Consider the following 25,072-nt stretch of genomic DNA (forward strand, 5'->3'; position numbering starts at 1 on the left):
GATTCTATATCTTGGTTATTGTGAAAAGTGCTGCAATAACATGGAAGTGCAGATATCTCTTCAACACACTGATTTCTATTCCTTGGGATATATACTCAGTAGTGGAAGAGTTAGACCATATGGTAGTTCAAATTTTAATTTTGTTGAGAAAACTTCATGTTTACTTCCAATTATGTGGTCAATTTTACAATAAGTGCGATATGGTGCTGAGAAGAATGTCTATTCTGTGGATTTAGGGTGGAGAGTTCTGAAGATGTCTATTAGGTCTGCTTGGTCCAGATCTGAGTTCAATTCCTAGATATTCTTGTTAATTTTCTGTCTCATTGATCTGTCAAATATTGACAGTGGGGTATCAAAGACTTCCACTATTATTGTGTGGGAGTCTAAGCCTCTTTGTAGGTGTTTAAGAACTTGCTTTGAGTATCTGGGTGCTCCTGTATTGGAAACATACATATTTAGGATAGTTAGCTGTTCTTGTTGCATTGATCCCTTTACCATTATGTAATGCCCTTCTTTGTCTCTTTTGATCTTTGTTAGTTTAAAGTCCATTTTAACGGAGACTAGATCTGCAACTCCTGCTTTTTTTTGCTCTCCATTTGTTTGGTAAATCTTCCTCCATCCCTTTATTTCGAGCCTATGTGTGTCCTTGCACGTGAGATGGGTTTCCTGAATATAGCATACCAATGGGTCTTGACCCTTTATACAATTTGCCAGTCTGTGTCTTTTAATTGGGGCATTTAGCCCATTTACATTTAAGGTTAATATTGTTATGTGTGAACTTGATCCTGCCATTATGATACTAGCTGGTTGTTTTGCCCATTAGTTGATACAGCTTCTTCATAGTGTGAATGGGTCTTTACAATTTTGTATGTTTTTGTAGTGACTATTGGTTGTTCCTTTCCATGTTTAGTGCTTCTTTCAGGAGCTCTAGTAAGGCAGGTTTGGTGGTGACAAAATCTCTCAGCAGTTGCTTGTCCATAAAGGATTTTATTTCTCCTTTGCTTATGAAGCTTAGTTTGGCTGGATATGAAATTCTGGGTTGACAATTCTTTTCTTTAAGGATGCTGAATACTGGCTCCCACTCTCTTCTGGCTTGTAGGGTTTCTGCCAAGAGATCCACTGTTAGTCTGATTGGCCCTCCCTTTGTGGGTAACCTGACCTTTCTCTCTGGCTGCCCTTAGCATTTTTTCCTTCATTTCAACCCTGGTGAATCTGATGATTATCTTGGGGTTGCTCTTGTTGAGGAGTATCTTTGTGGTGTTATCTGTATTTCCTGGATTTGTATGTTGGCCTGCCTTGCTAGGTTGGGGAAGTTCTCCTGGATAATGTCCTGAAGAGTGTTTTCCAACTTGGTTTCATTCACCCTGTCACTTTCAGGTCAAATGCAGATTTGGTCTTTTCACATAATCCCATATTTCGAGGAGGCTATGTTCATTTCTTTTCACTCTTTTTTCTCTAATCTTGTCTTCTTGCTTTATTTCATTGAGCTAACCTTCAATCACTGATATCCTTTCTTCCACTTGATGAATTCAGCTACTGAAACTTGGATGTGCTTCACGAAGTTCTTGTGCTGTATTTTTCAGCTCCATCAGGTCATTTATGTTCTTCTCTTCTGATTATTTAAGTTAGCATTTTGTCTAACCTTTTTTCAAGGTTGTTAGCTTCCTTGAATTGGGTTAGAACATGCTCCTTTAGCTCAGAGAAGTTTGTGATTACCTACCTTCTGAAGTCTGCTTCTGTCAATTCATCAAACTCATTCTCTGTCCAGTTTTGTTCCCTTGCTGGTAAGGAGTTGTGATCCCTTGGAGGAGAAGAGGCATTCTGGTTTTTGAAATTTTCAGCCTTTTTGCACTGGTTTCTTCCCATCTTCATGGATTTATCCACCTTTGGTCTTTGAAGTTGGTGAATTTTGGATGGGGTCTCTGAGTGGACATCCTTTCTGTTGATGTTGAAACTATTTTTTTCTGTTAGTTTTCCTTCTGATAGGCCCCTCTGCTGCAGGTCTGCTGGAGTTTGCTGAAGGTCCATTCCAGACTCTGCTTGCCTGGGAATCACCAGCAGTGGCTACAGAACAGCAAAGATTGATGCCTATTCCTTCCTCTGGTAGCTTTTTCCCAGAAGGGTACCCACCAGATGCCTGCCAGAGCTCTCCTGTATGAGGTGTCTGTCAGCCCTGGCTAGGAGGTGTCTTCCAGTTAGGACACACAGGGGTCAGGGAGCCACTTGAAGAGGCAGTCTGTCCTTTATCAGAGCTCAAACTCTGTGCTGGGAAATCCACTGCTCTCTTCAGGGCTTCCAGGTAGGGATGTTTAAGTCTGCTGAAGCTGTACCCACAACTGCCCCTTTTCCCAGGTGCTCTGTCCCAAGAAGGTAAAGTCTTTATTTATAAGTCCCTGATGGGCTGCTGCCTTTTTTCAGAGATGCCCTGCCAAGCAAAGACGGAGTCTAGTGACACAGTCTGCCTGCAGAGGCCTTGCTGAGCTGTTGTGGGCTCTGCCCTGTTCAGACTTCCTGGTGCCTTTGTTTACACAGGCAAGGTTAAAACCACCTATTCAAGCTTAAGTAATGGTGGATGCTCCTTCCCACACTGAGCTCCAATGTCCCAGGTAGAGCTTTGACTGCTATGGTGGCAATGAGAATTTCAAGCCAGTGGATCTTAGCTTGCTGGTCTTCGAGGGGGTAGAACCCTCTGAGCCAGATCACTTGGCTCCCTGGCTTCAGCCCTCCTTTTCAAGGATGTGAATGGTTGTGCCTCACTGGCGTTCCAGACACCACTCTGTTGGAAATGCGGAGATCACCTGCCTTCTGCCTCTCTCTCACTGGGAGCTGTACACTGGAGCTGTTCCTGTTTGGCCATCTTGCCAGTAATCCCCATTATGCTATTAAAAAAAAACAAACTAGGTATCTATGGAATGTATCTCAAAATAATAAAAGCTATTTATGAAGAAATAGGAACACTTTTGCACTGTTGGTAGGAGTGTAAATTAGTTCAACTATTGTGGAAGACAGTATGGTGATTCCTCAAGGACCTAGAAATAGAGATTCCATTTGACCCAGAAATCTGATTACTATGTATATACCCAAGGGATTATAAATCATTCTACTATAAAAACACATGCACAGGTATGTTCAGTGCGGCACTGTTTACAATAACAAAGACCTGGAACCGACCCAAATGTCCATCAATGATAGACTGGACAAAGAAAATGTGGCACATATACACCATGCAATATTATGCAGCCGTAAAAAACAAGGAGTTCATGTCCTTTGTTAGGGACATTGATGAATCTGGAAACCATCATTCTCAGCAAACTGACACAAGAACAGAAAATCAAATACCGCATGTTCTCACTCATAGGCGGGTGTTGAAGAGTGAGATCACATGGACACAGGGAGGGGAACACTGCACACAGGGGTATTTTAGGGGGTGGGGGGCTGGGGAGGGACAGCTGGGGGTAGGGAGTTAGGGGAGGGATAACACTGGGAGAAATGGCTGATGTAGGTGACCGGGGGATGGAGACAGCAAAGCACCATGGCATGTGTATACCTATGCAACAATCCTGCAAGATCTGCACATGTACCCCAGAAGTTAAAGTACAATTAAAAAAAAAGAAGAAAACAATTAAAACCCTGAAGTAAATGGGGAATGAATAAAGTAGTTTAAAATATTACCTTAAACTTTCCCTAAGTGTAAATGAATATTTTGATATTATCTATAGCATTAATTTAATAATTACTTTATTGTTCTGAGGACAGAGATAAGTGTAAAAGCACCTAGTACAGTGTCGAGTTCATAAATGGTCAACGATGTTTCATTGAATTTAAATGTGTTCCTTGATCCGAAGCACACACATCAATTTTTGAAAAGTTGTAGAGATTTAGTCTCTTGTTTCCTGTCTTTCAGGAATTTTTGTTTTGGTCCCTCAAAATAGCTATCCTATACACCTTATGAATTCGCATTTTTTAGAGAAGTTAGAATCTAAAAATCAGGACATATATTAAATGTGTATATGTTGGGACTTCATTAGTCTACTACAGTCTTCAGAAGTTCTACAACATCAGAATATTTACCTAACTTTAAACACAGCTATGAGACTTAATTTTATTTTAATTAAAAAAAGTTAAGAAAATTTAAGTTGATTTACCCCTACTTTGTTTTATTAAGGTTAGAAGCTATGTTATTAATGGCAACGATATTAATTATTCTCCAAGCATTTACTACCAATGTATTAGAATGAAAACACATTGCCAATAACCACATTTAAAAAGTAGATATTAAAACTTTGCTAGATATCTAAAAATATGAGTCATATTTTTAAGAATTTCAAACCAGTTTATCTGCAAGATAAACAACTGTGCTCACTATTAATGAGAGAAAAGTTAATGTATTAGAATAAAAACACATTACCAATAACCACCTTAAAAATTAGATATTAAAATTGTGCTAGATATCTAAAAATATGAATCATATTTTTAAGAATTTCAAACTTGTTTATCTGCAAGATAAACAACTGTGCTTGTTATTAATGAGAGAAAAGATACCTATGAAATAATTTATCTTGCAAAAGCTTTTAGTTCTTACATCCTAAATATTGATCCTCAAGATCTTTAAAAATCATTCTTTAGTTCAGCATAACATGCTGTTAAGGAATGGCTTCCTAAACTTCCTAAACCAAGTATAAGCTAGTAATGTAAATGGAAATGTGGACTTTTAAGGCATTACTTATATACACAGAACAATGTCTAACACCCTACAACATTAAAAGTGAACCCTCTTTTGATTTCTATTTTATTTTTTAGCTATATCCTTTTAAGTTAGTTTAAGTGGAAGTAGAGCATTAATACTTTTTCTTCATGATTAAAATTTTGTCTCTTTTGCCTTTATTCAGTGGTCTAACTACACAGCATTACATTATCTACTAAAATTAAAAATATTCTTAAGTCCCCCAAACACTAAATATGTCTGTTATAATCTAATGGTATCTGGAATTGTTTTATCTTGCTCTTGAAACACACTATTTGAATAAATTTTGCTTGATGGGAAAACCACCATTCAGATCAAGTATTTTTCTTAGAAAATTTGAAGCAGTATTACAAAATTGTGCCTTTCCTGAGAGGGCAGCTAATTAAGAGTACATGTGCAGTTACTTCAACATGATCATCTGATGTACACAAAATCCCATGTTGACCAAATAGAAGGCAATGTGGCATATTTTAGGCTGGAATTTGCATAATTTCTCTATTTTTCTAAAATTGACCGCATTCGATCATAACTTAATGTAAGTTAATGGCTTTTCCTCCCATGAGATTTAAATACATGCTACTTTGTTCTATGCTGGCATATGTTAACTCTTTTTTGCTAGATTGTGCATTTGAAAATTCTAATGAAAACAGTATATACTTTAAAAAAGGCCTTCCAATGACAAAATATTTGCAAACTGAATAAGGCAAACCACTGACATAAATACATCAAGTAGTAAATTACAATGCATACAGCCAGTAGCCAAGTACAAGCCATCCAGGAAGGTGTGGGAGCTTGGAGTTCCTTTGGTCACAGGTTAACCACAGCACATATTTCATATAGAAGATTATTTCTTAATCAGTCCTTCTCCATGAAAATAAACCATTGTACTGAACACATTGAAAAACAGCATGAAGGAAACTATGACTAATGCACCATACTCACAGTTGGCAACAGAAGTGAACAGTACTAGGACACAGTTCATTGTAAAGGATTGTGTGCTCATGTAGCAACTTATTTTTTTTAATCTTCTCGAAGTCATTATCTAAATCTCAACTCTTCAATATACCTATCATATATGTTTCAAGAACTAGATTATAAACTCTTGAAATTAGAAACTGTCAAAGTTTTAAAATCTTTCTCTCCACCTTTAGTGTCTAGCATGGTCTTAGTTACAGAGCAGCTATGAGATGGTGATCGATTAAATTATATACAACAACAGGAGACAACAGATGCTGGAGAGGATGTGGAGAAATAGGAACACTTTTACACTGTTGGTGGGAGTGTAAATTAGTTCAACCATTGTGGAAGACAGTGTGGCGATTTCTCAAGGACCTAGAAATAGAAATTCCATTTGATCCAGCAATCTCACTACTGGGTATATAGCCAAAGGATTATAAATCGTTCTACTATAAGGACACATGCACATGAATGTTCAATGCAGCACAGTTTACAATAGCAAAGACCTGGAACCAACCCAAATGCCCATCGATGATAGACTGGATAGGGAAAATGTGGCACATACACACCATGGAATATTATGCAGCCATCAAAAATGATGAGTTCGTGTCCTTTGTAGGGACATGGATGAATCCGGAAACCATCATTCTCAGCAAACTGACATAAGAACAGAAAATCAAACACCACATGTTCTCACTCACAGGCAGGTGTTGAACACTGAGAACACACGAACACATGGAGGGGAGCATTACACACTGGGGTCTGTTGTGGGGAAATAGGGGAGGGACAGCGGGGGGTTGGGAGGTGGGGAGAGATAGCATGGGGAGAAATGCCAGATATAGGTGAAGGGGAGGAAGTCAGCAAATCACACTGCCACGTGTGTACCTATGCAACAATTTTGCATGTTCTTCACATGTACCCCAAAACCTAAAATACAATAAAAAAAATAAAAATAAAATTATATACAACATTAACAAAGTACCTTCACTGAAAGGTAGAGACTTAATTGCAGATTCAATTAAACAGTCACATGTTATGATTTACTTTCCTTCTTGAGGCAGTTTTGCTATATTGCATTTCTTTTAGAATTTTTTTCCATTTCATACAAATTTATCAATCTGCCATCAAAGAGTTGCTCTAATTTCTGTAGGTTCTATAGTGATGTTCCCTTTTTTATTCCTGATATTGGTTAAATGTTCTATTTTTTAAAAGAAATTGTAAGTTTTGACAGTTGTTTCAATTTTGTTAGTTATCTAAGAAGTGATTTTGGAATGCATTTATCACCCCTGAATGTGTTTTTCTTTCATTATAATCATTTGTCAGTACTCTTCTAATATTTGTGGCAAAAGTAGAATTTTAATTGTAGCATGATTTTAGCTCAGCATATAGGTTTTCATTCATAATTTTCCATGATGATTCCATTCAATTATTTTTATTTTTTATTTCAAAATATTATGTGATGTCTACTGTGATTTCCTTGACTCCCAAATTATTTCACTGTATAATTTTAAAATTGACACCAAATGAATATTTTCGACTCATTTTAAAGCATTTTTTTCAGCTTCAATACATTGTGATCAAATACTACACTGTATGTGATGTCAATGTTTCGAAATGTGTTGAAATTTTCTTTAAAGCCCAGCACATAGCCAAATTGCTGAAAGTTCCCTTATGTGCTTAAAAAAATTATGTACTCTGTAGTAACTGGGTACAGTGTTCTGTATTGGCACATTAAGGTAGTTTTACTTATTTCATTGTTCAAATCTTATATCCTTATAATTTTGTTTGCTTTTTCCATAAAATCAGAACATAAAGATACTTCTGGAATGACCACAGATTTATCTATTTCTTCCTGTAGTTGTGTTAATGTTTGTTTCATGTATTTTGAGATTATGTTAACTAAACATGTTAATTAAATTTAGAATTATTATATCTTCCTGAAAAAATTGAAACTATATTCATTATGAAGAGTGTCTCTTTAAGAGTTGCTTAAAGGGAAGAAGGGCTGCAACAGTTTGTAATCTGGACTAGGGCTGTGAGGGCTGCCCTGCCCAGATGGCATTGTCAAGCCAGATGGTCCCAGGCACCAGACAGGACTTTAATGTTCAAGGACCTTTGATGTGTGGGGCTTAGAACAGAAGGCTCTGCTTGCCCACATCTAACTGTGATAATGATTCTATCTCTCAAGGAAAAAAAAGGCCATAAAAGACAACAAGAAACATAGAACAGGCAGAACGTACAGAAAGCGAAAAATAGAATGGCAGACTTCAATTAATCTGTATCAGCAATTCCACTAAGTGTAAATTAAACCCTTCAATTAAAAAAGAAAGACTGAACTCCTGAAAACCTAAGGTCCAACACTATGCTGTTTAGACGAGACATATCTAAAACATGTAAGTACAAAACATTCAAAATTAATAGGAAAGAAAAAAGCATATTTGAAAATATTCATCAAAATAAGCTAAATCAAAATCAAAGCAGGTTTTAATATTTTAATTAATATTGGACAAAAGTATCCATTTTTGTATTTCTTTTTAAAAATAATTTCAACTTTTATTTTAGATTCATTGGGTACATGTAAAGGTTTGTTACAGGGGTTTAATGCCTAACATTGAGATTTGGAGTGTGAATGAGCCTGTCATTCAGGTAATAAGCATAGTACCCAATAGGTAGTTTTTCAGCTCCTGCCTCCACCGTTTCTCATCCCTCTTGTAGTGTCTCTGGTTCCCATCTTTATGTCCATGCATATCCAATGTTAAGCTCCCAATTACAAGTAAGAACATGTAGTATTTGGTTTTCTGTTCCTGCATTCATTTGCTTAGGATAATGGCCTCCAGTTGTATCCAGGTTGCTGCAAAGGACATGATTTTATTCCTTTTTATGGCTACGTAGTATTCCATGGTGTTTATGTACAACATTTTCCTTATGCACTCCACCATTGATGGGCACCTAAGTTGATTCCATGTCTTTACTATTATGAATAATGCTACGACAAACATATAAGTACAATTGTTCTTTTGGTAGAACTATTTACTTTCTTTTGGGTATATACCCAGTAATGGGATTACTGGGTCCAGTGGTAGTTCTAAGTTGAGAAACTTCCAAACTGCGTTACATAGTGGTTGAACTAACTTAAACTCCCACCAGCAATGTATAAATGTTTTCCTTTTCCTGTGACCTCACAACCATTTATTGCTTTTTGACTTTTTAATGAGAACCATTCTGACTGGTGTGAGATGGTGTTTAACTGTGGTTTTGATGTACATTTCTCTGGTGATTAGTAATGTTGAACATTTTTAAATATGTTTGTTGGCCACTTGTAAATCTTTTGGGTAGAGTCTGTTCATGTGACTTGCCCACGTTTTAATATGGTTACTTGTTTTTTGGTTGTTGCATTAAGTTCCTTATAGATATTGGATATCAGACCTTTGTCAGATGCATAGTTTGCAAATATTTTCTACCATTCCATAGGGTGCTGTCCTTTGTTGTGCAGAAGTACTTTAGTGCAGTTAGGCTCCACTTGTCCAATTTTTTGTTGAAATTGCTTTTGAGGGCATAGTCATTAATTATTTCCCCAAATCAAAGTCTAGAATGGTGTTTCCTGGGTTTTCTTACAGTATTCTTACAGTTTGAAGTCTTACATTTAAATATTTAATCCATTTTGAGTTAATTTTTATGGTGAAAGTTAGGGGTCTAGTCTCATTCTTCTGCATATGGCTAGCCAGTTATCCCAGAACCATTTATTGAGTATGGAGTCTTTTCCCCATTGCTTGTTTTTGACAACTTTTGCAAAGATCAAGTAGTTATTGGTGTGTGGCTTTACTTCTGGTTCTCTATTCTATTCCATTAGTCTATGTGTCTGTTTTTGAAGTAGTATCATGCTCTTTTGGTTACTGTAGCTTTATAGTATAGTTTGAAGTCAGGTAATATGATGCCTCTGGCTTTGTTCCTTTTGCTTTGGAGTTCTTTGTCTATTCAGGGTCTCTTTTTGGTTCCACATAAATTTTAGAATACATTTTTCTAATACTGTGAAAAATGACATTGATCATTTCATAGGGATAGCATTGAATCTGTAGACTGCTTTGGGCAGTATAGCTGTTTTAATGATATTGATTCTTCCCATCCATGAGCACGAGATGGTTTTCCATTGTTTGTGTCATCTATGATTTCTTTCAGCAGTGTTTGTAGTTCTCCTTGTAGAGATATTTTACTTCCTTGTTTGGATGTATCCCTAGGTGTTATTTACTTATTTAGGTGCCTACTGTAAATGGGACTGCACTCTTGATTTGGCTGTTAGTCAGCTTTAATATTACTGGTGTATAGAAATGCTACTGATTTTTGTATATTTATTTTGTGTACTGAAACTTTCCTGAAGTCATTTATCAGTAGTAGGCTCCTTTTTGCAGTGTCTTTGGGTGTTTTAGGTGTAGAATCATATCATCAGTGAACATAGCTAACTTGACTTGTTCTTTTCCTATTTGGATACCTTTTATTTCTTTCTCTTGACTGATTCCTCTTGCCAAGACTTTCAGTACTATTTTCAACAGGAGTAGTCAAAGTGGGCATCCTTGTCTTGTTTCTGTTCTTAGAGGAATGTTTCCAGCATTTGCCCATTCAGTATGATGTTGGCTTTGCAATTTCACTTTTAAATGTAAAGAATTCTTCAGCTTTTAAATGAGGATACTAAAAATCCATTTGTAAGTTGTTTAACTGGAATTTATAACACATTTTTCCTATGAAATCAGTGCTGCTATAAATATGGTTAAATTCATGTTAGTCTGTCTAGAATATTTAACAAACATAACTATTACTTTTATACTATGCATTATGTGGAATTAAGTGCTTTACATTGAGAACTGCAACCATCTGCATCTGCATGACAAAGATATTAGGTTTAAGAACTGAAACCACCTGTGTTAACATGATTTATCTGTTTTTTACAGGAAAACTTTGTGTAGGAATAGGACTGTACCCCAATAAATAACTTCTTTGCTTTAGAAAATTCCTGTACAATAATTTATCTCAATCCTCTCAACTTCTCAAAGAATTCACTTATCAAGCAACAATTTACTTATTAACACTTGCTTCAAGACCCTGGCATTGCTATATATGCTAATCCTAATCGCTTATGTAATTAACTTTTTCAAATCCCAGTTTTTTTCTCTACCTTTGAGCCCAGACCTCCAAATCCTATAAATATTCTGCCCTAATTTCCCCCTTCAGATGCACTGTGAAGCCTGTCAAGGCAGTGCCCTTGTTGCTGTGGTTAGTTACAAAAGACTTAGCTTTATTTCATTAGCAGTTTTTTGGAGGCATTTTTAGGTAGTTCAATTACATATTCATACACTTAATCTTCCTAACAATCTTATGAGTGAGTTCTATTCTTATGTTCTTTTTACAGATAAGAAAACTGGGGCACACTAAACAGTTAAGTGACTTACCCAATGATACAAAACAATTTAGCTCACCTGAGTCTAAACTATACTACTAATATTACTGAGTCCCTGTTCTCTTTGGCTATTGCTCTGAAGACACCCTTAAAAAGCCTATATCCTAAACCCTTGAGTTCTGATCTTGACAATTGTTAACTATCGTGATTTTATTGCTTATCTTTCTCACTGGACTGTATGTAGGCTCTTTGAAGACAGTGACATATAGTCTCCATACTATCAATGCCTACCATAATCTCTGACAAGTGGTAAGCATTCAATGTTTATAAAATGAAAGTAAATAAAACCCCATTTTACAAATGAGGCTCTGAGATGTTAAGCACTGTCATGCTTTAGTTCACTGAGAATTTAATTGTCAGAATTTGTGCTCATGCCAAGGCACCACATTCTTTGGCTAAACTCTAAACTAGTTCCCAAAGTGCAGTTTTTATGAGATGAGAGTCTACAACCATTGCAATGGGATTCATGTGTACAAAGCTGTAGTCTAAAATACTCTGTTTCTTTGCTTTCTGTGGAAATGTTATCACTCAGTGTGGCGAATGCAGGCTATCTCATATTGATTTGATGCTTGCATCACACATTTAACTGATTCATAAAAATGGAAACCATTAATGACTGCATACAATTTCTGACAATTGTTTAAAGCAGAGAAATTACTATCAAGTTGCCTTGCTGATGAAACTGTTGTAATTTACTTTTTTTTTTTCTTTTTTTCCTCGAGACAGAATTTTGCTCTTGTTGCCCAGGCTGGAATGCAATGATGCAATCTTGGCTCACTGCAACCTCTGCCTCCTGGGTTCAAGTGATTCTCCTGCCTTAGCCTCCTGAGTAGCTGGGATTACAGGAATGTGCCAGCATGCCCAGTTAATTTTGTATTCTTAGTAGAGACAGGGTTTCACCATGATGGCCAGGTTGGTTTGGAAATCCTGACCTTGGCTGATCTGTACACCTCAGCCTCCCAAAGTGCTAAGATTACAGGCATGAGCCACCGTGCCTGGCCTGTTATAACTTCTCTATGCTAAAAGGTGTTTTACACATATAAAATATTTTTCTTTATTATAATGAGAAATAAATATTATAAAAATATTTGGGTATGAGGAAAGAATTTTAAATTTTTATATGGAAAGTAAAATTATAAAAGAAAAAAGTTGGCTGAAAAGGTTTTCTGCTCCTTCTGAAATAGCTATATAGTCAACAATAAGAGGAAATCACAGCATGCTGAAACAAGAAAGCTATTTAGGAGGAAGAATGCAACTGACAAATTGAAACTGAGGAGGATTCTTAAGCAGTCAGTATGAATATGACAAATGAACTCACAGTCTGGTTTTCTTTCTTTCTGTTTTCTATCATTGCCAATGTCTGCTAAAACCATTCAAAGGAAGGTTAATGGGAAAACTTTATATTGAATAAATAAGACTCAAAACAACTGAAGCTGCTGATCAATCTTAGTATCACTAAATATGGAACAGCCAAACAAGACGTGTCTCTTGATATGATGTAATAGAAAGTACATAACACTATGAAGTATTTTTGCCAAAAGACAAAAACAAACACATAATAACAACTTGACTCTCTTAAGTTTCTAGATCTAACAACTTTTAGGAAATACTTGGGAAGTTGTATTAAATGGCTCTCTGAGGGTATAATCAGATAAATCTAGAAATTTATTCTATAGAATGTATCCATATTTTATAGAATAAATTGCCTGGTTTCTTAAAAAAATAAAAATGAAGTGAAATTTAAAAAATGAAGGGGAAATCATTATATATTTAAAACAACCTAACAGACATATCAAGCAAATGCAAATGTGTTAAATTTGTTTAGATTCTGAGTTGAAGAAACTGATATAAAGACTTTTTCAGCCACAGATATGTGAATGAGACAATTACAAACAAACAAAACAAAACCCTTAACTGTTAGAAATAACAAACTTCCTGGAATTTGCTTTGAAGTTCTCCAGCTAGGGTATGTGTGGGTAGGGTGTGCATGTGCATGTTTATGTGGGTATAGATGAAACAAAATTGGTAAAGTGTTGATAATTATATGGCATTTTGTGATGAGTACATGGGAATTCCTTATACTCCACTCTCCACTTCTAGATATGTGAAAAATTGTGTAGGAAAAAAAAGCTTAAAAATGGCTTATTTTCCAAGTATTGTACTATCTGTACAAAGAATCTGTTTATCCATATGTGTGTGTGTATACATATATATATATGTATACACACACACACATATATAGGCTGTAAACTTAATATTATAATAGAAAGACACATAATTATTATTCTTATTTGTTGGATAGATGCCAATATTTAAAAAAGCAGTTATTTTTTTTGCTTTGGAAAATTTTATAATATCTCTCTAGTTGAGGATCAAGGAAGCTTTATTCCAGTTGTTCATCTTTTTGGTATGCATTAGAATCCTCAAGTTTTCTGCTAATAAAAAGGACTTGTTTCACAATGGGCAGGGTGTTGGCCTCATTCCATTGGCCTCATTCCATTGACCCTTGGTTTACTCAGATTGGCTTTTTACAGACTATACGGTAATTCCATTAAGTGTCAACCCATCACTTTCTTTTGTAAGATAAATCGCCTCAAGAATCCCTAAAGAGAATATCTTCTTATAAGATACAACTTTCTTTAAGGGAATTATCCCATATACTTAGATTAAAACTCAGTGTAAAATGTGCTTTAAATGAGGCACTTTTAAGTTTCTGACCTGGTTCCTGGATATTTCTTCCCTTTAAATGCAGCTTTTTTTCCTCCTGGTAGAAGAAAAACACTTCCAAAATGTGGATGAAACTGCAAATATCTTCAGCACCAACTACCTTTACCTCTTATCTGTGCTTAATTCAATAAATCAAAATGTGATTTGTAGCAAATATAGAGGGTCTTAAATATCAAACAGGAATTAAGACGTAGATTACAATCTTCTACTGGTGTACTAACTCAGGAATGTAGGTCAACCCTTTTATATTATTATCATGGGTTCTTATTTTATTAATGTATGCTTTGACAATGGAAAAATGGATTTTAACCTTCTGTTGTTAGCCATTATTTTATTATTTAAAATATAGAGCAATCATTTTAAAATTTTTATAAAACAGGACATAAATGTTTAGAAAAGCAGTCTCAGTAACAGGTCTCACAGAGAAACACATCTAATAATTTGCTTCAGTGGAAATCATTGCTGCTTCTTCAGAGCAATAACAGCATAACATCTGGGAGATTTCACAGGATCAAACAACTTCACAAGAGCAGACCACGCAATATCTTCCTGCAAATTGATGAGTGATTTAGATATACAATCATTTGTTAAAGAAAAATATGAGAGATGAGTCAGATTATGTATTGTAATATAAAAAATATATAAAAACAAACTATACCACAGAAAATTCTTATTCTTTGTTAAACAAAATTAACATTCACAATTACACCTTCAAGAAAATTTATGCTGAGGAAACAAGGATGTACATAGAGAGCGAATTATGAGTTTATTGTTTGCTATGGTTGTGAAAAACTAGAAGTGGCCAATCACAAATGGATATTAGTTAAATAAATTATTTTATGATGACATATTATTCACTTTCTATAGTACATTTAATACCGTGGGAAATTCTGAATAAAATATATAAAACAAATTAGATGTAAAACTGCATTTATAATTTGATTCTAATTTTAATCAAAGTACAAATAATGTGCACACATAACTATATATATACAGAACACATATATATTTGAGAGATTCCATAGAAAGCATACTAAAAATATAATAGTTGAAGCTATTAAATAAAAGGTAGTATTATGACTACTCTTAATTTTATTATATATCCTGTATTTAAAATTTTCTAACATAAATGTGCATTTTATATTAATTGAAATATTAAAAATAACATTTATATAATTTCTGTTATTTCATTACAATCTGTTAATCTTTGTGCATACTGTTTTGCTTATCTCTTGTACATAGGTCAATGGAGATTGCTTTGAAAAGAGATGTGAGAATCTAGTAAAATAGGTACTGATTTTATGACCCACTAACTTAGGAACTAAAGCTTTCCAGTGATTTGAAGTTAGCTGGCAGCTTAGGAAAGTATATCATTATTTACATATTTAAAAATTGCCTTTCTCCGTAAAAATACAAATTAGAACAAAGCAAACATTTTAAAATATCCATTTGTTCCAATTAGCATTTGTTAAAAAGAAGAAAGTAAAGCTCATCATATGACACAATAAAATTGTTAAAGAGTTTATAGTGGAAATACTCGGTGAGTGCACGAATGGGTTTAATTTAAACAGTTCATCAAGCTTTATTTTACCCATAGCTCAGAGTAGAATCTGCAAAAAATGTTTTCCTTAAAGATAACCCAAAAGACACTACTTTTGTCATTCAACATAGATAAATAAGATCGTGAAAAAAAAAAAAAAAAAAAAAGAAGGAATCTTCCTTGATCAGAAGTTTCTATTCTGTGGAATCCATATGGCCAACACTCCAAAAGTGAATTAAAAGACAAATTCTTACAAAATGAAATGTATACACAATATCTTTTATGTCTGGCCTTTATTAATTTCAGCTATACAATATTTCATATATAGTGGTTTACGTTCACTGCCTATGTATAGTAATTACCATACAATTAAAAGAATGTAAACTTTACTATAGCAGCTTTGCTGAAAACATCTGTTGTACATATGTGTATATGTTTAAAAAGAGATGGAATGAATATTTAAACTATGAAAATATAATGAGAAAAATTTTCTTACCAGTTTTATGTGAAAGAACCTTATCCTAGATATAAGTAGATCTATATTACTGTATTGAGTAAAATATTTATTATGTATTTTAAAATAACATAATTTACCTGCTCTTTCAGGTAACAAAGTCGATCCAGAAGAATCAAAGTCTCTATACAAGGAGCCAGAACAACTTTCAACTAAAATAAAAATTAGATAGGTAGGTTGGAGGTACTTAAAAAAAAAGACTAGCTTATTTCCTTAACACTTATGTTTAAGAAAAGGTATCTACAGACGTTTATATAGACTCAATCTCCAGTATCCATGTACATCTTCAGAAAATGAATATTTCAGAGATCAAAAGGTTTTCTTTAATAATAGAAAAACAATGTCCTTTAGGTGACTGTGAGGTAGACTCCAAGCAATCAGATGTGATAGAAAGCTTTTAAAGGGGTACTAAGAATGAAATTCATTAAAAGGAATGCTTGTGAAATAACTGCATTGGGACCAATATGTGTTCAAAGGACTCTGAAACTTTTTGTGCATTTATAATACTTTTTTAAGAGAAATCTACCATGTGTTCTCTTTATTACATTACTGATACCTAATATAATCCTGAAATAGGAAATGATCCCAAACAGTTTTTCTACAGTAAGAGAAAAACAACATAGATTGCTTGGTCCATAATAAAATTTAATAGGACCCTATTCAAGTCTAGCAACATATCCAATTTAATATGCTTAACTCTGAGATTTACCATATTAAAAGCTTCCAGCTCATTCATTCGAGGCTTATACTTCTCATAGTAGTTCATTATAATTTTTTCTGGCAGCTTCAAGATAAAAAAAACAACAAATTTAACAATAGTTCAAAAATAGTTTTCCTTGTCAAACATATCCTAAAGTAAAATAAACATGACATCAATTTAAAACAGCTTTAGGTGTCTGAAGAGCTCTCTCTAAGGATATTCATGAAGTAAGTCAAGATAAGTCTAAATTACTTAAAACTTTTATACTGATACAGGGTATGCAGCACATCATAATTAAAACCACCAGTAACATCCTATTAATATTGTTTAATTTCAACAACTAAAAAGGAAGTATTTACTTTCATTTGTTATTATGCTTAGGGAACATAGGAGGAGTTCAAACTCTTTTTGATTAAAATTAAATTTTACAACACTGTATCTAAAACAAGACATCTTTGAGCAAAATTCAAAGGCAACAGAAACACAATAGCATATGTCCATATTTAAGGTAGTTTCTTTTAACATTCACTTAACAAATCCATTAAAGAGCATTACTTTTCTTTTTTTTTTTTTTCTCTAAAACAAATACCTACAGTATGTTGAACTCCTGTATTTAGCAGGCCTCTCTCTAGTTCAATTGTGTTTATGCTCCTCTAGGTAAGCTTTATGTTACAGGGTGAATTGTATTTATTTCTAAACTTGCTATGCCAGCTACATTATTGCCATAACATACAGGTTGAATATACCTAATCCAAAACCTGAAATGCCCCAAAACCTGAACTTTTTGAGTGCCAACATGACATTCAAAGGAAATGTTCATTGGAGCATTTCAGATTTTGGATTTTTCAGATTAGGGATGCTCAACTTGTAAGTATATAAGGTAAATATTTAAAAAAAATCTGAAATCTGAAACACTCTGGTCCGAGGCATTTTAGATAAGGAATACTCAATCTATCATATAAATAAGTATTATATAACAAATGAAATATGAAAGCAACAGGAAAAATTGATTCTATAAATTGAATGCCTTTGTGAAAGGTCTGATAAAGGAGAGTCACTTAGAGAAATTGCTGTCAATTAGATGTGGTCAGAATAAATGAAAGGCTGGATAAATGAGAAAAAATCTGAAAGGACTTGTACTCAGATTTATTTACAAATGTTTAAATGAATTTATTATTTGTTTCAAAGTTCTATTGTTTTTATTATTGCACTAAATTTCTTTTGAATTTAAAAAAGTACAAGGGGTAGTGGAAAGCAAGGCTTTGTCTCATTCAATTTCTTGTGAAGCCTTCCAGAAAAACTTTCCCCTTTCGTACAGAACCCATGCGGATTACACACTCCTCATTCTTTTTAAAAGTCTGTCGTTTTTTTGAATCAAACGAGTCCCTGCTGGAGAAAACTTCTGCAGAAGAATATATTGGACTAAATCCAGGCCTGAACTTCAAGACAACAAAAACTCTCATCTCACAAAATTGTGTGTGTTCAATTATAGCCTTTAGTTCTCTCCTCTACCATCCGAAGAGCAGCAGTTGTAAGATAACTCAGAACTCATAACCTTTCCTATTTTGCTTCCTAAAAACAGGTTTCTTCAGTGTGATTTCTTGGGTGTTCCATTTACTTTTTTTTTCTTTTGTGTCAAATTGGGAAGCACCATGCTGGTCATCAGTTGTGTTTGTTTCAAACTAGGGATTGTTGATTTTGTTCCTCAGGATACGACACTTCAGATAACTATGTTCTGTTGATTTTGTCTGAGATCTGTAACTGTGGGTATTTCCTCTTGGTATCTTTCTGAATCCCTCTTTTACCTTCATTATACTTTGTAATATATATAGTTTAAGATTTGATATTGTCAAAGAGAGTTTTGTTTCTCTTTCTCATTCTGTTTGTTGCTTTGGAGTGTATTCTGGAGAGAAAAAGTGAGAACACCATTTTCCTCTAATATTAAAAAAAAAGTTTGTTGTTTTGAGAGATCCAAAACTGGATATTATAGGCTATGCATTATAAGTATGTTTGACGCAAAAAAGCCAAGGGATAACTCCAAACAGCAAAACCATATGCACATTTGTATGAAAAAAAAAAAAAAAACCAAAACAAAACAAAAATGGCCTGTTCTTACAAGAGCATAAGACGTGTACAGTTGGCCTTTTATAACTGCTCCTTCTGTACCAACAAACTCTATCATCTGCAGATTAGAAATATCCAGAAAAAAAAAATAACAAACAAAGTGACATCAGCAAGAAGACTGACTACAGATGCCTGATGCTAGTCCCCCCATACAAGAAAGAGATAAGGCAATGAATACACAGATGAGATTTGATTGGAATGTTGAAGGGAGAGCATCTGAGCACAGCATGGAAGTGGATGGAGATGTACCTGTGGTGATTAGAAGTCCAGGAGAGCAGCTTGGAGACACCTAGTCTCTGTAGCTCTATCTTCTCTGATTGGATGAGAATCTGCCCCAAATCAGCAGAAACTTCCTGTTACAGGGAAAAGGTAAGCAGAAGAACGCTACCAGCACCCATTGCTACCACAAACACCTATCATCCTTTCTGCAAGAGAATCTCATAGTCTTCATAAGTGGTGAGCCCAGTTTGGAGAGCTTCCAGGAATCCACACAGCGTGCACTCCTCACTCCCACCTAGCCTTGTACATCAAGTTTCTACAGCACAGAGCCATCTTAAGACCAGAGCAACATCAGGAGTGCACCCTCTCTGTAGGTCACTAACACTGTACCTCTACACCACTGGGGCTCTATCTTCATTCCCAAGCCCAAATGGGTGGCTGACTGCCACCTAAGCTGCATGGAGCCTGGGTCCAGGATTGGCTGTCACTCTGGTACTATAGTAGAGAAACCAACGAACTTCCAGACACAAAAACAGTTTGACAATCCTGTCTAGTGTACACCTACCCTTGAACTGGCCAAACTGTGGCATACCCTCTCCTGAGGGGGACAGTCCGTGAAGCCTCCAAGCAACTGATATGCTCTGGAGCCAGGTGAAGTACTACACACCTGCATCCAAGGACGTACAAACAGACCTGTAGTGCCCCACACCCTGAGCCCCTCAAAGGCCCAATGCACTCAATCACAGTCTGAGAAAGAGCCCTGCAGGCTGTCTCTGGAGGGCAATCACCCAGGCTGGCTGAGCAGCTGTAGGCCCATGACACAGGCCTGAGAAATAGCTCTGGGGACCTTCCCAGTATACAAGCCTCCATGCCAGCCAAGGGGCTGTGTACCTACATCCCAGACTTGAGAAGCAGCCCCCCACAGAACAGCCCTGGATGACATGCCCCAGGTCAGCTCAACAGCCTTGCACCCCTATTCCAGGCCTTGAGAAACAGCACTGTGGGCAGCTCTTGGCAGTCACACCCTCAGGTGGCCAAGCAACTGTGTGCATATGCTCCCAGCCAGAGTAACTCCCCATAACCCCTTGCCAGTTCCAAGCTGGCTAACCCATTATATGCAGGCATGCACCTCCAACCTGAGAAATGGCACAGTGAGGACACCCTTAGCAAAGCTGTACCACCACTGTCCACAAACTCTCTCAGCCTGGGCCACTGAAACACTCACAAATGCCACTAGCATGGACTGTATCAGAAGAAACTATGTGGATACTACACTACTGCATCCACCTAGGACCACAGCCAATGCACCCCACCCAACTAATGTCCCAAAACCCACTCATATGAATAAGCCTTTCTTTATGAAACCTACTCCATAAAATTGGATGGTGCGACTTTTCCACCAAGTACACAGAAACCAATGCAGGGACACCTCAAACATGAAAAAGCAAGGAAACATGACACCTCCAAAGGAACACAATAATTCTCTAGTAGTGGAACCCAACTATAAGGAAAGATAAAAAATGCCAGAGAAATAATAAAAAAAAAACTTAAGAAAACTTAGTACAGATTAACAAATCAATGAAATCAGAAATTAGAAATTAAAGAGATAGATATAAAAAAGAACCAAATAGAAATTCTGCAGCTGAAGAATTCAAGGAACAAAATAAAAAATACAATTGAAAGCTTCAATAACAGACTAGACCAAGCAGAAGACTTTTTTTTCAAAACGAAAAAAACAAAAAATGTTAGTGATGAGTGCACATACAAATGAACCTAGAAAACCGCTAAGAGTTCCTCACACTTTCATGTACTTACAAAATTATTTAATCTTTATAGACATAAGTGAACAATTGGTTCTGCTATTTCTTAAAGATGTGAAAAATTTTTTAAGTTTAAATATACAGTCTTAATTACACCAATGTCCCAACATTCCAAGACAGATTGTAGGTAATGGAATCTCAACTGCTTCTCAAAGAATCAAAAACAAAAAACAAAACTCGATGCAATCTGCAAGATTAATGTATGTTTAGGAAAAACCCATATTAAGTAGATTCCACCCTTTTTCTCCCTTCTCATCTATTCTCTCTCTCAGTTATTGACAACTTTTTATAGTATAAGAGGACAGCAAAATTTCTTATCAACTTATTGAAAAATAAACTATTGAAAAAAGATATTCCCAAGAGCCTTGTGAATATAACACCATTGAAATTATTTACTGAGCACTAATGCTGTGTCTGCTATTACTATGAAATTTTCTGAGGAAACACTTTTTATTCGTATAGTATTTTAAAATAAATTCTCCACACTGCTTCAGAATATGTAATGTATTTTTTCAAGTAACAGTTTATTGGAGTTATCATCACATGACACAGCTTGTATGGAAATGATTACATCTAACAGATAAAAACGATTTAGACATAAAGAATAATGTGCCCTAATGTCATACGGTGTTACTGTTAAGAGTTAGGATCAGAACTCACACCCTATTCCTAATTCTGTTTACTATCCTAAGTCCCTATATATTCTGTTTCACAGAATGCTACTAGTCACTGTGCTCATGTGTTCATGCAAGTTTTGGCAATGCTTGTTAAACAAAGCTAACCATATTCCCAGAGCCTTTACCATGCATAATAACTCTCCAGGAAGAGTATGGAGAATAGGGCAGGTGCCATAAACTCAAATCCCTACAGGTACCAGGCAGGTAACAAAAGTGAAGAGTCAGGGAAGATGAGGACTTGGGGGCTAGAGAATGTGGCCCCATCTAGTGGGGCCCTGACCACACAGTAATGCAGTCTAATCTACCCATGTCTTTTCAGAGAAGCTACAAATCTGAGCTTTCATTTCAAATTCTCAGGTTTATGCATGTTGCTTCAAATTTTAAAAAACCAAACACTGTAGTATGAAAAAAAATATTTAGGCCAGATCAGGCTGGTCTCATTTAGAAAATCTGAAATACCATGAATCACAATTTTACTTCCCATAGGACTTTCATTCAAAGGATCTATTACTTTCTTAGACCTCTGCAGAACAGTGTTGAAAATATTGCCTTTGAAAGCGAGCATCCTGTCCTCCTAGACCATTATGGTTGGGGCACCTCTAAACACCAAGTGTGAATTGTTCAGGGTTTACTCAAATTGAAATAGAAAGTAATACTCAACCTTAACTGTTAATGTAGAAATGGTTCTCTTCTGACAAATCTAGCCCTTGCAAATCTGTATTTCTAAACAATTATACTGGTAACTGAAGATATGTTTACAATAAGCCTCACAATTGTATTGTACACTGTAATTGACTAGATATGAAAAAGATCCTTTAACTTTCTGAAACAATTTTAAATATATAAGTGATTTGAAGGCATTTACAAGTTTAGAATTTGGGTTGAAACTAGTGACAGTTTCAAACACTATAATACTTGCAATGTAACTTTTCTAAGGCAGAAAGGTTTTTCCTATTCTTTCCTCTTTTCCCTTTCATTTCTGCCCTGCCTTGTAAAAATTAGTTCTGAGAACCTGATGGTTATTTACCATAGTGCCTAGCATTGTGGCAAAAATGTAGTAGAAACAGCATAAAAGTGTTTAATCACATGGCAAATGATTTTCTCCTCCTAGTGTCTGCTTGGTCCATATTTACTTCTTTTGACTGGTAAAATACTCAGCTTCTTTTGACTGGCAAAATAGCTACCCTGATCCTGGGATCAAGTACTGAAAGAATCATATTTCCAGAGCCATGAGAAACAGATATACCTGTTACAGTCAAATTAGATTCACTCCTATTTTATTTCTATGGATGAAATAAAAGCCTGGGTTCACTGGGCACCTTTGGGGGAAACTAAGAAATGAAACATTTGGAGTTATAATATAGAAATAAGAAATAACCACAAATTTCTTCCAAATGAAGTTTCAAATCAGATTTGATTTTTAAGTCCTATTTCTTTCTTCTGGACAGCTTTAGTGGCCAAGATAGAAGTTCATTTCCTATGTTGTCAGTGATTATTCTCTTTGATGGACACAAGATTTATGGAGTCTAAAGAGAACATACAATTCTAAAGTGTTCATGTTTGAGAGGGAACTCTGCAATGATCAGAAAGATTGAGTCTGTTTTAGTATAAAAAATGAGAACTATATTAACAATGAAGCTGACTCTACAGAATTCAGAGCTAGAGACTCACTCTACTCAATATTACTGACATGTTGAAATGCTAGATGAAACTAAAACAGAAAAATAATCCTGGAGTTTAAGATATGTCTGACACGGTAGTATCTGGTCACTATCTTCTGCAGTCATGGGCATAAGACCTCAAAGAGCACCACTTTATTCCATAACATAAAGATTAACCTCAATAATGTAGATACTGTCTGCTGCTTGCACTTGTCTTTCACCTGCACATTGCAAAGCTCCAATTTGAAGGTGATACGGTTTGGCTGTATCCCCACTCAAATCTCATCTTGAATTGCAGTTCCCATAATCCCCGTATAGCCTGGGAGGGACCTGGTAGGAGTTAATTGAATCACGGAGGCAGTTTCCCCCATGCTATTTTCATGATAGTAAGTGCTCATGAGATCTGATGGTTTTATAAGGGCCTCCTCTGCTTCCTCAGCTCTCATTCTTCTCCTTCCTACTGCCATGTGAAGATGGATGTGTTTGTTTCCTTCTGCCATGATCGTAAGTTTTCTGAATACTCCCCAGTCCTGCAGAACTGTAAGTCAATTAAACCTCTTTCCTTCATAAATTACCCAGTCTTGGGCAGTTCTTTATAATAAGAACAGACTAATACAGAAGGTTACTCAACAAAACTATACGCAGGTACAGCATCTTGCATATGATACAGAAATACTTTATGGTAATGCTGACATCCAAAAAAGTGAGAAATACCAAGGCAGAAATACAGATTCCCACAGAGATTCCCTTAGAGGTGGTAGACATCTGTGGATTTTGTGCTGGGGACATGAGTTTGTTATGTCAAAGGCCATCTGAAGATTCCCATTTGTTGTGTAGGAGTACACTGTAGGTGCCATTCCCATCTGTTGTGTTGGAGTACAATGGTGAGTTGGTGGGTTGTGTCCTTGTTTCCTGTAATGTTATAATCTGAGTTTCTGCTGGCTGAGTTGGAGAAGGTGAAGTTGCTACTGGATCATGGTTCTACATGGGTAATGGCATTGGAGGAGCAGAGGTAGAAGACTCTAGACGACATGGGAATACTTGTGTTCCTGGCTGGTTTAATCTCCAATGATAGGGCGACTTTCATGTCACTGAACCACCCTCTGTGCACAAAATAGCAATACAAGCCACTGTCAGTCTTGGTTGCATTTTCTATAGTCAAGAAGGCATCCCTTTCAAAAGGTATGCCATTCCCTTTAATGCATCTTCTTCTAAAAGGTGACATTAACCCAGACAATTTCATCTGAGCATCCAAATATAGTACACATCTTTCAGCCCCAGCATACAGATATCACCTCTCCATCATAGTTGTAAGGTAGCATGACAAGCTAACCCACTGCTCTACGCATTTGTACAGTATCTGCCACAAGTAGGATGAGGCTTAAGATGGTCCCTTGAATCCTCAAGGATGGGGTCAGCCAGTTATTTAGGAGGTAGTTTCCCAGCTTCTTCTTTAGAGTGCCTCCTCATGTCTTAGCTGACCTTTCCTCCAAAGGTCTTTATAAATAAATATAACTTTCTCCCAGAATTCCATTATCTCTTTGTCACATCTTTTCATAAGAATACTTAGAGGTATATTTGAAAATCAAATTTTTCCAGTTGGCCAATCTCTTTGCTAGATTTGACCAATTTACAAAGTTGAACAGATTACAGGGAGATTATTAGTGGACTGGAACAGTACTTGTTTTCTGCTGGGTTATTTTAAAAAATTCAGCAAAGATCTTAATTTTAGTTCATACACTAGGCTTGAAAAATCATAGAGACTTTGAGAATGCTGGTGTAGGAAAGGGCTTTGAGAGAAAGAATTTCTGAACTTGAAGACAGGTCTTCTGAAATAATACAGACAGACAAAAAGAAATTTTAAAAAATGAAGAAAAAAGCCTATAGGATTTATGGGACACCATTAAGGCTATCAAGCAAATATTTGCATTATGGGTATT

At 35.6% G+C, this 25,072-nt stretch overlaps 1 protein-coding gene across 2 annotated transcripts in view; it reads right to left on the bottom strand.

Annotated features, from left to right (window-relative positions):
- Positions 1-14,188: 14,188 nt before the first annotated feature.
- METTL25 (methyltransferase like 25) overlaps positions 14,189-25,072 on the bottom strand; it is a 114,906-nt gene continuing 104,022 nt past the window's right edge. For both annotated transcript variants that reach the window (XM_012442085.3, XM_064376923.1), the window contains exons 10-12: positions 16,641-16,715; positions 16,012-16,083; positions 14,189-14,426 (exon numbers count right to left, since the gene is read on the bottom strand). In XM_012442085.3, the coding sequence (XP_012297508.2) occupies positions 14,334-14,426; positions 16,012-16,083; positions 16,641-16,715 (240 nt within the window). In that variant the 3' untranslated portion in view covers positions 14,189-14,333. The remainder of the gene's footprint in view (positions 14,427-16,011; positions 16,084-16,640; positions 16,716-25,072) is intronic.

The sequence above is a fragment of the Aotus nancymaae genome, unplaced genomic scaffold (genome assembly GCF_030222135.1).
Source record: "Aotus nancymaae isolate 86718 unplaced genomic scaffold, 86718_ANA_hifiasm-v0.15.2.pri h1tg000016l, whole genome shotgun sequence".
NCBI lineage: Eukaryota > Metazoa > Chordata > Mammalia > Primates > Aotidae > Aotus > Aotus nancymaae.